Source organism: Syngnathus floridae, chromosome 18 (assembly GCF_059516105.1).
Source record: "Syngnathus floridae isolate MCC-2025c chromosome 18, RoL_Sflo_1.0, whole genome shotgun sequence".
Taxonomy (NCBI): Eukaryota; Metazoa; Chordata; class Actinopteri; order Syngnathiformes; family Syngnathidae; genus Syngnathus; species Syngnathus floridae.
The window spans coordinates 10,137,780-10,150,738 of NC_142430.1; the positions used below are offsets into that span (position 1 = coordinate 10,137,780).

At 46.0% G+C, this 12,959-nt stretch overlaps 2 protein-coding genes across 4 annotated transcripts in view; one reads left to right on the plus strand and one right to left on the minus strand.

Moving 5' to 3' along the window:
* The first annotated feature begins 171 nt into the window (after nt 1-171).
* On the plus strand, nt 172-6,145 carry LOC148382986 (uncharacterized). 2 transcript variants are annotated; one of them, XM_088359242.1, is made up of 6 exons: nt 172-349; nt 1,330-3,722; nt 3,903-3,996; nt 4,067-4,116; nt 4,185-4,246; nt 4,768-6,145. In XM_088359242.1, coding segments are annotated over exons 2-6 (2,595 nt in total). In that variant the 5' UTR covers nt 172-349; nt 1,330-1,334; the 3' UTR covers nt 4,769-6,145. The 2 variants fall into 2 exon arrangements, with proteins under 2 accessions (XP_088215368.1, XP_088215369.1); XM_088359243.1 differs by lacking the exon at nt 172-349 and adding an exon at nt 428-940.
* Nucleotides 6,143-12,959, minus strand: part of bsk146 (brain specific kinase 146) — a 22,171-nt gene continuing 15,354 nt past the window's right edge. Inside the window, exons 2-6 of one of the 2 annotated variants that reach the window (XM_088359246.1) lie at nt 10,217-10,395; nt 9,384-9,645; nt 9,066-9,268; nt 8,809-9,000; nt 6,143-8,723 (exon numbers count right to left, since the gene is read on the minus strand). In XM_088359246.1, coding sequence (XP_088215372.1) covers nt 8,022-8,723; nt 8,809-9,000; nt 9,066-9,268; nt 9,384-9,555 — 1,269 coding nt within the window. In that variant the 5' untranslated portion in view covers nt 9,556-9,645; nt 10,217-10,395 and the 3' untranslated portion in view covers nt 6,143-8,021. The remainder of the gene's footprint in view (nt 8,724-8,808; nt 9,001-9,065; nt 9,269-9,383; nt 9,646-10,216; nt 10,396-12,959) is intronic. The other variant, XM_088359245.1, reaches the window with a different exon arrangement.

Consider the following 12,959-nt stretch of genomic DNA (forward strand, 5'->3'; position numbering starts at 1 on the left):
TTTGTTTATTGCAGAGTGGAAACTTGTATGATTTGGGTCATTTTAATTCATTATTTACATTATTTCAAATTGTGTGTGTGTGTGTAATGGGTGGGGGGGGGCTCAAATCATGATTCAGTGACTGGTTTGGTCTGTCATGTGCGCAGATGGTCTATTTTATTGTGGAGGGCGCATCAGGATATTGAAGATGTATGAGCCAACTTGACGTTGCGGTCATCAGCGTTCCAGGAAAGGTCCTAATTCTTTTTAATTTGGGACACTTGTTCATTTTGTCAAAAGAGATGGAATCTTGAGGGAGATGCGGGGTGGACGTGTTTCGCAGCTGGACGTTTAAAACGTGACCATAGGGGTAAGTTTGAGCAGCTTTGTCACTTGAGCGCTCCGCTCCCTTCGTCTTTGTTTCGCCCAGTCGGGCCTTGCCCAGCCATCCAGATCAGATACGTGCAATGCTCTGAAACACCACGTTGCTAAACTCTATGAACAATAACACGTAATCTCACCAGTAACGCGTGTTGTGGGCTTTGTATAGCTCATAGAAGTCAAATCTCCAAAGTTCATACGCATTTCTATGCACTTTTTAATTCGGTATAAGTATTTAGCAATAACTTCAGTCGAATGAGGCAAACGTTTCAAATATTTTTGCCAGTCCTCGTAATAATTAAGTTACCCAGCACAGTGACTTAACGTTAAACGGTTTCGTAATAAAAGTAGGCATTTTAAAAAAATGATGAAGCTCTGTCCCAGCCACAATTAGCCGAAATTATTATTGGCCACTGCGAATCGCTCTCATTGGCAAAATTGTTATTTGTACTTTGTGATATTCTGTTATTATTCCAAACAAATTAAAAGTGACGATTAGTCGCTGGGCCTAGCCAGCTAACGTTAGCGGCGGCTAAGCTGGAGCTATCGAGTTGGAATACCTGACCTGTCAACATTGGTGGTAAGTTGTCAGTCAGTCGCTTCCAAGAAAATTATCATTTAAACTTGAGTCGTTCCCTATAAACATTCAGTGACGATTACCAAGAGAATGTCAAACGTATATCGTGTTTTTTCACTTAAAAAAAACAAATCTGAAGCTATTCTCTCACGCGTCAGTCAACTGTCAATTTAACGACTCATTTATTTTGTTCACGTTTTGAAATAGTCTTTTGGTGACATATTAATAAGAGTAGAGTAGCTATAGTGTTGAGTGAAGGTCATACCAAAGTTGATAGATAAAAGGGTGTGCTTAAGTGACAGGACTTGTTTCGAAGAATTTCAATCAAATACTTTGGTAGTGAAATTGTATTGCAAAAGATGACACACTACACACCTTTGTGTGTTTTGCAGTTGCTATGGAACAACCACCATGGAGCTTTGATGATCTCCAACCTCAGGACCTTTCCACCTCAAGCATTCCCAACGTGGTTGACCTGACCAGGAACGGCAGCCTGAATGTCAAGCCCTGCGATGTCCACAGCGCTGACTGGCACCCGAATTCCGGATTACCCTCAACACAGACCACCATATCCTCGAATTCCTCTCAGCAATCAGCGGATCAAATTCAACCAGACAATGCCTTGTCCCACACCACAGTGACCCTCTCCTATGTGAGCAGTTCTCCCATTAACTCAGCATCTCAGCCTCTAACTGGTTTGCCGCCTATCTGCAAGTTCTCCCTTCTCCCTTCTTGTGAGGCTGAGAAAGGTCTTAGGGAGACCACCTATACACTGAACCAGCATTACTTGGAACACTGTGACACACCAGTGGACCTTGTCACTAAGGCTCCAGAGGTCGATCGACTTTGTCTACCTCAGGAGATTTGTGAACTAAACGGGACTGTAAGTTCGAGCACGACGCGCAGAGAGGAACACGGCATTCCCGAGAGTGCAGAAACGAGTGAAAGCTTGGAAAATGGCCGAGATGACAGCTGGTCAACTTTAGGTGTGGTGTCACTAGAAACTGACATGACTGTCCTAAGGACTGGAAATTCCGAGACGCTGCTACAGGTATCAAAAAAAGAGGAACCGGTCCAGAACAAAGAGGCCCCAATAGAGCTGCGCTTACTGACCAGGGACTGTAAAAGCCCCCTTGAAGAGCCCGTGTGTCCCTCTGCTACCTCACCGTGTGATTTGGACGATGCGTTCATGCTGCCCCAGGTCTCCGCCTCACCAAGCGGGGACAACTCTTTTCCAGCAGATGAGGCTGCGTGGGATGACTCCATCACAGAAGGGGCCCGTTTTCATTCGAGGGATGAAAACAGGCAGCCTGTGCACCCAAGGAGGTCAGAGCCCAAGCCTTTGATTGACCTGACGGAGGAGGTTTGTCCGTTAGGAATTTCAGAGGACAAACCCAACGCTCTCACCACCCCACACATGAACGGCAATGTCCAGGAAAGGAAACTGCCTTTGCGTTCAAATAGAGGGGTGCGCTTACAATCACTAGTTATGAATATCAATTCAAGTAGTTATAAAGTATCGGGACGCGTTAACACTAACGCCAATGCTTCCAAGACTCGGGATTCTTATGCAATTCATCCAAAGAAGAATGACACCCTGTCGAATGGGAAAAGCAGGAGCAAAGCGAAAGCAAAACACAAAGTAGTAACCCCGCCTAAAAAAGCGAACGCCAACGGCATTCAAATGCATCAGTGCAAAAATACTACCTCCAGTTGTGGTGTTCATTCTAAAAAGTCCAACAGTAAGTTTACAAAGGCCATGCCAGAGGAGGTACCTTACCCTGGACATTTGCCACAGGTGAGGTCAAAGAGGAAAAACTCTTCAAGTCCTGTGTTGAAAAACTCCAAAAAAGAGCCCGATCTCGTGCACTCTGATCCCCCCTCGTTGGAAAAAAAGCCGGCAAGATGCTCCCCACCAGCAGCGAAAGAATCTCCAAAGAAAAGCCCGTGTTCACCAAAAGATCCGCCCAAACCTTCAGCTGCAAAGAAAAAGGTGGCGCGCACTCCCAAGAAGCGACGGAAGAAGCGTCAACCCGCACCATTTTTTTCCATCTTCGCTCCCAGGGAGCCCGAAATCAAATTGAGATATGTCCACTACAAAGAAGAAAGAAAGGACTCCAGGTACCATCATTTCTCCCCCTTCGTCCGGATGCAGTCGTCCACGTCACAATGCACCGTCGTCAACGAGCCGGAAGAAGTGGCAACGCAGGCCAAAAAGGGCCCAAGAGAGCAGGAGGATCACCACAGCAGCTTTATTTCGGCCACTGTCCCCAACACTTCCTGTCTCCAGCTGGGTCGGGCGTCCACTCAGGGTCAGCGGCGGGGCGCCCTCATCTGTTGCCTGTGTGGTCTCTCTGCCAATGCCATGGACTTGGGGGATCTCCACGGTCCCTACTACCCTGAAGGACAGCGGGTATCCAGACCCAAGACGTCGACACTTAGGTCCGATCTCAAAGACCGCAAGAACGACTACAGCGATTCCGATTCTTCGTCCTGCAGCGTCGGGGGCAGGGGGAAGAAACGGGCCGCCAACCAGTGGTGGCAGAAGGGCCTCCCGCCGACGATCGCCGACGACACCGGCAGCCCGGCGGCGGTGGCGGCGAAACGCGCTCGTTCGGAAATGTGGCCAGCGGATGTGGAGGACTGGTACAGCGCCCCTGTGCTGCCCATGGAGCCCCGTGAGTACTGGCTTCACGAAGACTGCGCCATTTGGTCGGCCGGCGTCTTCTTGGTGAAGGGCAGAGTCTACGGCCTGGAGGAAACTGTCAAAGTGGCCCGGCAGACGGTAAAGTAAAAGAAAAAATTTCATGTGTAAAATCATCACTTGGACTCATTTTGGATGCATGATTTTGTTTCATCTGAAACAAGGCAGGAAATGAGAAATTGGGCAGTGTCAAATGTTACGTCTCATTTTCTTCCAAACTGAAGCAGGCACAAAAATGACCGTTTTTGTTTGTACCTGCAGATGTGCTCGGCCTGCTCTGGCCCAGGTGCAACGCTCGGCTGTTTCTTCAAAGGTTGTCCTAGCAAATACCACTACAGGTGTGCTCTGGAGGCAGGTAAGGTCACAGCCACCCTTGCTTTTGTCGGCCGCGTGGGCCGACTCACCTTCTCTTCTTGTCCCCGCAGACTGCATCCTCATGGAAGAAAACTTTTCCATGAAGTGTAAAAAGCACAAGGTGAGTGCCAAATGGTTCCTGTCTGCTCGGAAGATCCAATTGAACGTTCCTCATTCCATCCTCCCTAGAACAAGACACTCAAAGCCCCAGTGGGGATGCACAGCGATCCCAGGAGAAAGAGACCCCCTTGGTAAAACATTTTCCCCATTTTCTCTTTCAAATTTGGATACATTCAGGTGTCTTTCTTTTCAGCCATGGGTGGGATTTGAAATATTCATTTTTGTTCTCAAAGGCATTTGATGAGTGTTTTTATGGTATTTTGTTGACGTGTAAAAAGTTGTTCACCTTTCAGCAATTACTTGAGTGCTTTTTCCTGATGTTTCGGGGTTTTGCCGTACCATTTCCCTTTTGGCGTCTTTTAAAGTTCCAAAAAAGTCAGCTGCTGCTTGTTCCAAACCAATTTTGCAAGCAGTCATGGTGAACTGAAGGACATCCAAATGAAATGATACGGTATGCCAAATGAGACAATTTGATTATCAAATGTGGTCACGCCTTATCTCACCAAAAAAGGGTGCGACCCAATCCCGCGCAGTGTGACCAAGTGAAAAAAGTTGGTCGCTACCCGTGTAAAGGTTCCTTTCATAGATAATTGAGATTTTGCTGACTTTTCTATAAAACATGATCATTTTGGCTTGTTTCTCTGTTATGCAGATATTCACCTGGCAAATTGCCCTCTGGACTATGTGAAGTGGACATCTAGCACCCATAAACCTTAAACTCCTCCTTTTTGCTTGGACCCACAACTTCCCACTTTGTCAAAATGATTTGTTTTTTCCCCCAAAACAACAATCCAAATCTGTAATTTAAACAAAAATTGTACATAGTTGATTATATTTGGTTCTATTTATTCATGAAGCATGTCAATTTTGCTCATTTTGTCAAAGAGACTTTTTAAGTTATTGGTAAAAGCGGTTCATCATAAAAGTAGCTGCAGCAGAAGAAATGGTGAGCAGAGCCACCAGACCACGTAAGGTACCATTTCTTTCAAGAAATACGATATGCATTGGATTTCTTTTCTTTGAACCAACTGAATTGTAGAAAAGTAGTGTTTGAATGTGTTGGCAAGAAGCACTTTGCGGTGGCTGCAGTATTACTTGACCCAAAGCACTTTGGAAGTGTGTCAAGGCTTCTTGGATCATTAAGGATTGTGAATCCCGTTGAGGTGGAGGGGAGAGACTAAAGTCACTAACTCCTCCCCACATACAGTGAAAGAAAGTGAGTTTACATTGATTACATTTCAAGATGACGTGTGGTAACCTTATCTGTGGTAACCTGATAAGCCTTATCTGACGTACGGGGGACACACCCACACACACACCCACCCACACACATGCTGTTTGCAGTGCAGAGCCAAACGGGATCTGCTCGGGGCAGTATTGTGCCGTGTTTGAAGAACTCACCGAAGAACACAATTTGCCATAGAAAAAGACATCTTTCATTCGTGCCATGCTTGCATACATTGTTTCCCGAAGGTCACACGACTGCGAGTATTTTATTTTTGACTGTGTTGTACGCTACAATACAGTATTTAATGATGTGTGTTTGTTTCTGATCTGTTGCGTGTGTGTGTGTTTATCTCAGGGCTGAATTGATTTATTATTGTGGGGTTAATGGACAGGAATGACAAAGGCCTTCTATTTCTTGTCCAGACATTCCATCATCTCGTATCGGTCGTTGGATGGACTTTAAGTCGTGCAATTGTATTTTTTTTTTTTTCCCAGTAACTTTTTTTTACCTCCCTGCTCTCCTCTTGTAGCATTGGAGACCACTTGAGTGTCCAAAATAAATATTTTGTTGAACAATCAACACGTGTGTTTGAGTGCAGTGAACAGTTGATTTATTTATTTTTTTTTCAAACAGATTTCATGATAATTCAACATTTTGTATCAAATTCAGTCATGGTAATTGGATGATTTTAAGGGTGACATTTTGGAATTTTTAGTTGTGATGATTTATTCTTTGTACTTTTGGGCTAAAGTACCAGGCAAATGAATCTGAAAAATAAAAGGCAAAAACCGTCCAAAGATGAGTTCAACAAGAATTCTCAATTTTATTGACTAAATCTGATTCAACAGGAAGACAGTTGTATTGCAGAGACAGAAACAAGTTGGAGTGTTTGTGGCAATCTACTCACCAAAAGTCACCAAAATGATAATGCTGGGAAATATTCCACTGGACACAAACATCGAAGCTCAACTACTACACGTGATAAGAATGAAAAGATGAAGAAAATAGGAGGATGCTCACCAGCAAACTGTTTGGATCTTTTACTTCCAGCTTGGTGTTAATCATTTCTCCTCCCACCACTAATCCTAAATGGGAAAAACAGTTGACACTATTGCATCTAATCATGCCACACACAAGCACTAAAATGATTGTTTCTCTTTCTGCCAATAATAATGGATTCACGTCAGGATTGTTTACACCTGTTATTCCCAACCGGTGAGCCTTGAGGGATTATCCAATTGACCTGAATTGGTCAGAAATGTTTATTTATTATTTATTCATACTCTCTGGAAAAAGCGTAATGTCAGAAAATCTACTCACTTCAACCTGTGAAAATGTTATACTGTAATATTTGAGGGATTTTATAGTTCTTAAGCTTTTTGGATTCTTTTTTTCCTATGCTCCTTGGCTCAGTAACCACTTACACATATGTCATGACCTTGGTCATGACCTTGGTCTTGCTCCGGTTTTTGTGATGACCAGGATAACTTGACTTGAAATCAAACATCAGGCTTGCTACAGTCAGCGAACGGTGCTGGTTGAAGATGATGAGGTAATGCTTTTCTTAATGTCAGTGGAAAGTGCTGCAGCGGCGGCCGGCAGTAAACAAGGGAGCAGCTGCACGATGGGTGAAAACAGCCTCCACATCCACAGTGTCTTTTGTTCTTTTGTTCCCAGTCCGATGAGGTCAGAGATTGTCACAAAACGGACTTTTTTGCATACTCGCTGGTTGATTGGGGAGCAGCTGGGGTGATGACAAAAATCCAAGCATGTGGTCAAATACACAACCTTGTTAGCGTAAGCGTTTAGCACACACACATGCAGATTTATGGGGAAAGATTCACTCCAAATGTACCATCCAGTTTTTGGTTTTCTTCTTTCAAATGGTTGGGTTTGAGGAAAATCCTCTCTACCTTTTTGAGTGCTTGCTAGTCATGCTTTACTTTTTTTTTTTTTGTTCCAGTTCCTGAAAGTGGTGATGTGAATACAAGACATAAATACAAACACACTAAAACACACTGAATAGAAACTAATTTTGTTTTTTGTTGGGGTTTTTTCATTTTAGCCCTAAAACATCAAGAAATCTTACAACAGTCCCCTCGGGTGTCATGTGAAAATTGTGCTACGTCAAAAGATTCCACGACAATATGTTTTTTTGTCTTTGTAAAGTTGCTCATGCATTATTAACTTGAAATTTGTTTTGTTTTTTTGCGGGGGCAGAGTTGAAAATAAAGATGGATATTTTGGGGAACACAAGAGTGAGTAGAAAAGAGTGTGAAGTCAAGATGATTGTAAACCATCAAACAACAGCCAGTAACTAGTTGAATTAGAGCCCGAACCTTCTGACTGAAAATCACCCCCTGAATGTGTTACAAAAAACCACCCAGTCCATGAAACCTCATCACCTCATGTCTTGGTTCTTGAGTCAAGTTGTTCTTTCCACTCGGGGAAACGTCATGTTCCATCCGGACCTTTTTTTTGCTTTTTTTTGGAACTATTGCTTTAGGAACGCCGTTTTGGTCTTCCGTTTGTCGCCACGGTCTGCCACGTATGTACTTCCACCACCACCACCACCACCAGCACGACAACAACGGCGTCTCGTTCTCCGTGCATGCACATCGACTGTACGCGGGTTGAAGAAGAAGAGCACACCGGTGAGACGAGATTAAATGTTGCGCTCAAACGCAAATCTCGATGGGTGTGGCCACAAGCATGCGGCCTCCCGGCGAGCCGTTCTCCCGCGGCATACGCTCGTAGCTATTGGTGGATGACACCGAGCTGTTGGTGGACACGGAAACGAAATGGTGGCCCCCGCCCAGTTCCATGGTGGCGCCCTTGGCTGCGCCACGCTCGCCGGGCACGGGGGGCGACAATTGGGACAGAGTCTGCTGCTTCATCCGCTCCACAAGGAGTTCCTCGTCTTCCTCCCCGGATGAAGACGAAGACATGTTATCGTTGAGCTCTCCTCGTCCGTTGGCGGCGGTGGCGCCGCCGCCGCCGACCCTTTCCCCGCCGTTGCCGTTGTTGTTGTTATTCTCGCCGTCCAGCATCCACGAGTGGCTGAAGTATCCAAAGACCTCTTTGACAGAGCAGCGTCGCTCCTGCTCCACCGAGAGCAAGCGGCGAAACATGCGTAGGGCCTGCTCGGTGAAGCGTCTCCACTGGGAAGGCACCGTGTTGGTCCTCCTCCTCTGCCAGCGGATGAACTCTTGGTAGAAGGAGTCAGAGGCCAGCGCCTTCTCCCATGGGAAGTTTCCCGTCAGCATGCAGAAGAGAAGCACGCCGAAAGCCCACACGTCAGTGCTGTAGTCCACGCAGAAGCCCTCGTGGCGGGATACGTCGCACAACTCCGGGGCTGTGTAAGGGATGGTGCCGCTGACCTAAAGACACAAGGGATGGTTCGGAGAACAAACCAAACAAGCCCACCCTAACCCCCGTCACAACTCCTTCCCAACGACTACTCACTCGTTTCACTGGCGATCCGGCGCGGCGGGTCATGCCGAAGTCAGACAGCTTGACTTTGCGGCACTCGCGGTCAAAGATGAGAATGTTTTCAGGTTTGATGTCCCTGTGGACCAGCTTCTTACAGTGCATGTAGTCCAAAGCAATGGCTACTTGGTGTACACAGCGCTTTGCCACTGCTTCGGGGAGACCAACCTGAAGGAGTGGAAAAGGGGGAAATCACCGAGGTCAAGGACACGGCTTCTCATTTGATGTGCTACCTGCGGAGGAATGATGTCAAAGAGGTCCCCCGCTAGCGCATATTCCTGCGCAAACACGTAGTACTCGTCCGTCTCGAAAGCGATGCCAAACATGTTGATGATGAAAGGGCAAGGAGACAAGTAGAGCGAGATGCTGTACTCGCGCAGGAACGACTTCAGCTTGGTCGTCTTCTTCTTCAAGAACTTCAGTGCCATTTTTGTTCCTTGGAGGCCAGAAAAGCATCATTAGAGTCAATAGTTTGATGATGTTCTATTATTACTGGTCTTCCAGCTTGGAATATTTGTGTCATTCTGCGTGAAACTAACTGGGTTCCTCACCTCTGATCTTGTGGATGACCAGGTCCACCTTGCCATAGGTGCCCTTGCCCAACTCTCTGATGATTTCGTAGTACTTATTGACTTCCAACTTTTCTAGGTTCTGGGCTGCGATCAGCTGCAGCTCATCCAGGATGTCCATGTTAGATCGTGATGTCAACGGAGAAGAACTCATGACTGTGGCTTAGGGCGATGCTGACGGAGTGACGAATGGACAAGAGCGGTGGCGGCGGCGGCGGCGGCAGCAGCTACAAAGTGGACGTCACTGGAGAAACAGAAGCAGGAAAGACGTCAAAAGCCCATATTGGCTGGCCAATGTGATAGAGATTCATGGAAGATGACAGAAATCGGAGAACATCTATTTGGTGTTTTGTAATAACGATACCTGTGAAATTGCTTCATTGGAGTTTTAGGATGGCATTCTACATTGATTCTATCTGCAGTGTAACATTTATTGCATAACCAGAAGCACAGGAGAACAGCTTCTCACTCCAAACAGGCACTCATAATTTATAGAGCTGGCCAATTTTTCATACACACACACACACACAGTGGAAATTCTCTCATCCTTCCCTATAATCCACACTGATCCACAGCTGCAAGGTAACAATAAAGCGTTATGGTCTTTTTTCGTTTGGTTTTACAAAAAAAGCCTTACTATAGTAAGTTTTTTTTTTTTTTACTGAGTGACAGACAGCATTGCTGCTATAATAATAATAATATATAATAATGACTAGCAATCTAATGTGAAATTGCCGTAAATATATTGGATAACAAAATTTAGGCATATATATGCATACACGTTATTTAAAAACTCCTACAAGTGCAGTGCTTACCAGCTCAGTGGCCGGGGAGGAGAGTGTCCGCCCTGAGATTGGGAGGTTGGGGGTTCAAACCCCGGCCGGGTCATACCAGTGACCATGATAACAATGGTACCCATTTCTTCCCTGCTTGGCACTCAGTGTAAGGGGTTGAAATGGGGCTCCGCTGCTGCTCACGATTATTGGGAATTTAACTTATAAAATCAAGAAGACCCAATGAGAAGCGTAATCTCTAAAGTTGGCCGTCAGCTTGGAGAAAAAGCGCATAAAAGCTGAGGTGTTCAAGTGGCTTCCGTAGTGTAGTGGTTAGTGCTCTGGGCTGTCACCCCAGCGACCCGGGTTCGAATCTCAGTGGGTCCCAAAAGTTTTATTATAGAAAATTTGCGTTTGCAGCCCCATACACCTCCCGAAAGCTTAGGGTTAGAGTTAGGGTTAGAGCTAGGGCTAGGGCTAGGGTTAGTGTTAGAGCTAGGGTTAGGGTTAGGGTTACAGCTAGTTAGGCTTAGGGTTAGAGCTAGGGTTAGAGCTAGTTAGAGTTAGGGTCAGGGCTAGGGTTAGAGTTAGTGTTAGAGCTAGGGTTAGGGTTAGGGCTAGTTAGAGCTAGGGTTAGGGTTAGAGCTAGAGTTAGGGTTAGAGCTAGAGCTAGAGTTAGTGTTAGAGCTAGGGGTAGAGCTAGTTAGGGCTAGGGTTAGGGTTAGGGTTTGAGCTAGTTAGAGCTAGGGTTGGGGTTAGAGCTAGAGTTAGGGTTAGAGGTAGAGTTAGGGTTAGAGCTAGAGCTGGAGTTAGTGTTAGAGCTAGGGTTAGGGTTAGGGTTTGAGCTAGTTAGAGCTAGGGTTGGGGTTAGAGCTAGAGTTAGGGTTAGAGCTAGAGTTAGGGTTAGAGCTAGAGCTGGAGTTAGTGTTAGAGCTAGGGTTAGGGTTTGAGCTAGTTAGAGCTAGGGTTGGGGTTAGAGCTAGAGTTAGGGTTAGAGCTAGAGCTGGAGTTAGTATTAGAGCTAGGGTTAGGGTTAGGGTTTGAGCTAGTTAGAGCTAGGGTTGGGGTTAGAGCTAGAGTTAGGGTTAGAGCTAGAGTTAGGGTTAGAGCTAGAGTTAGTGTTAGAGCTAGGGGTAGAGCTAGTTAGAGCTAGGGTTAGGGTTAGGGTTAGGGTTTGAGCTAGTTAGAGCTAGGGTTGGGGTTAGAGCCAGAGTTAGGGTTAGAGCTAGAGTTAGGGTTAGAGCTAGAGCTGGAGTTAGTGTTAGAGCTAGGGTTAGGGTTTTAGCTAGTTAGAGCTAGGGTTGGGGTTAGAGCTAGAGTTAGGGTTAGAGCTAGAGTTAGGGTTAGAGCTAGAGTTAGTGTTAGAGCTAGGGGTAGAGCTAGTTAGAGCTAGGGTTAGGGTTAGGGTTAGGGTTTGAGCTAGTTAGAGCTAGGGTTGGGGTTAGAGCTAGAGTTAGGGTTAGAGCTAGAGTTAGGGTTAGAGCTAGAGCTGGAGTTAGTGTTAGAGCTAGGGTTAGGGTTAGGGTTTGAGCTAGTTAGAGCTAGGGTTGGGGTTAGAGCTAGAGTTAGGGTTAGAGCTAGAGTTAGGGTTAGAGCTAGAGCTGGAGTTAGTGTTAGAGCTAGGGTTAGGGTTAGGGTTTTAGCTAGTTAGAGCTAGGGTTGGGGTTAGAGCTAGAGTTATGGTTAGAGCTAGAGTTAGGGTTAGAGCTAGAGTTAGTGTTAGAGCTAGGGGTAGAGCTAGTTAGAGCTAGGGTTAGGGTTAGGGTTAGGGTTTGAGCTAGTTAGAGCTAGGGTTGGGGTTAGAGCTAGAGTTAGGGTTAGAGCTAGAGTTAGGGTTAGAGCTAGAGCTGGAGTTAGTGTTAGCGCTAGGGTTAGGGTTAGGGTTAGGGTTTGAGCTAGTTAGAGCTAGGGTTGGGGTTAGAGCTAGAGTTAGGGTTAGAGCTAGAGCTAGAGTTAGTGTTAGAGCTAGGGGTAGAGCTAGTTAGAGCTAGGGTTAGGGTTAGGGTTAGGGTTTGAGCTAGTTAGAGCTAGGGTTGGGGTTAGAGCTAGAATTAGGGTTAGAGCTAGAGTTAGGGTTAGAGCTAGAGCTGGAGTTAGTGTTAGAGCTAGGGTTAGGGTTAGGGTTTGAGCTAGTTAGAGCTAGGGTTGGTGTTAGAGCTAGAGTTAGGGTTAGAGCTAGAGCTAGAGTTAGTGTTAGAGCTAGGGGTAGAGCTAGTTAGAGCTAGGGTTAGGGTTAGGGTTAGGGTTTGAGCTAGTTAGAGCTAGGGTTGGGGTTAGAGCTCGAGTTAGGGTTAGGGTAGAGTTAGGGTTAGAGCTAGAGCTGGAGTTAGTGTTAGAGCTAGGGTTAGGGTTTGAGCTAGTTAGAGCTAGGGTTGGGGTTAGAGCTAGAGTTAGGGTTAGAGCTAGAGTTAGGGTTAGAGCTAGAGCTGGAGTTAGTGTGAGAGCTAGGGTTAGGGTTAGGGTTAGGGTTTGAGCTAGTTAGAGCTAGGGTTGGGGTTAGAGCTAGAGTTAGGGTTAGAGCTAGAGTTAGTGTTAGAGCTAGGGGTAGAGCTAGTTAGAGCTAGGGTTAGGGTTAGGGTTTGAGCTAGTTAGAGCTAGGGTTGGGGTTAGAGCTAGAGTTAGGGTTAGAGCTAGAGTTAGCGTTAGAGCTAGAGCTGGAGTTAGTGTTAGAGCTAGGGTTAGGGTTAGGGTTTTAGCTAGTTAGAGCTAGGGTTGGGGTTAGAGCTAGAGTTATGGTTAGAGCTAGAGTTAGGGTTAGAGCTAGAGTTAGTGTTAGAGCTAGGGG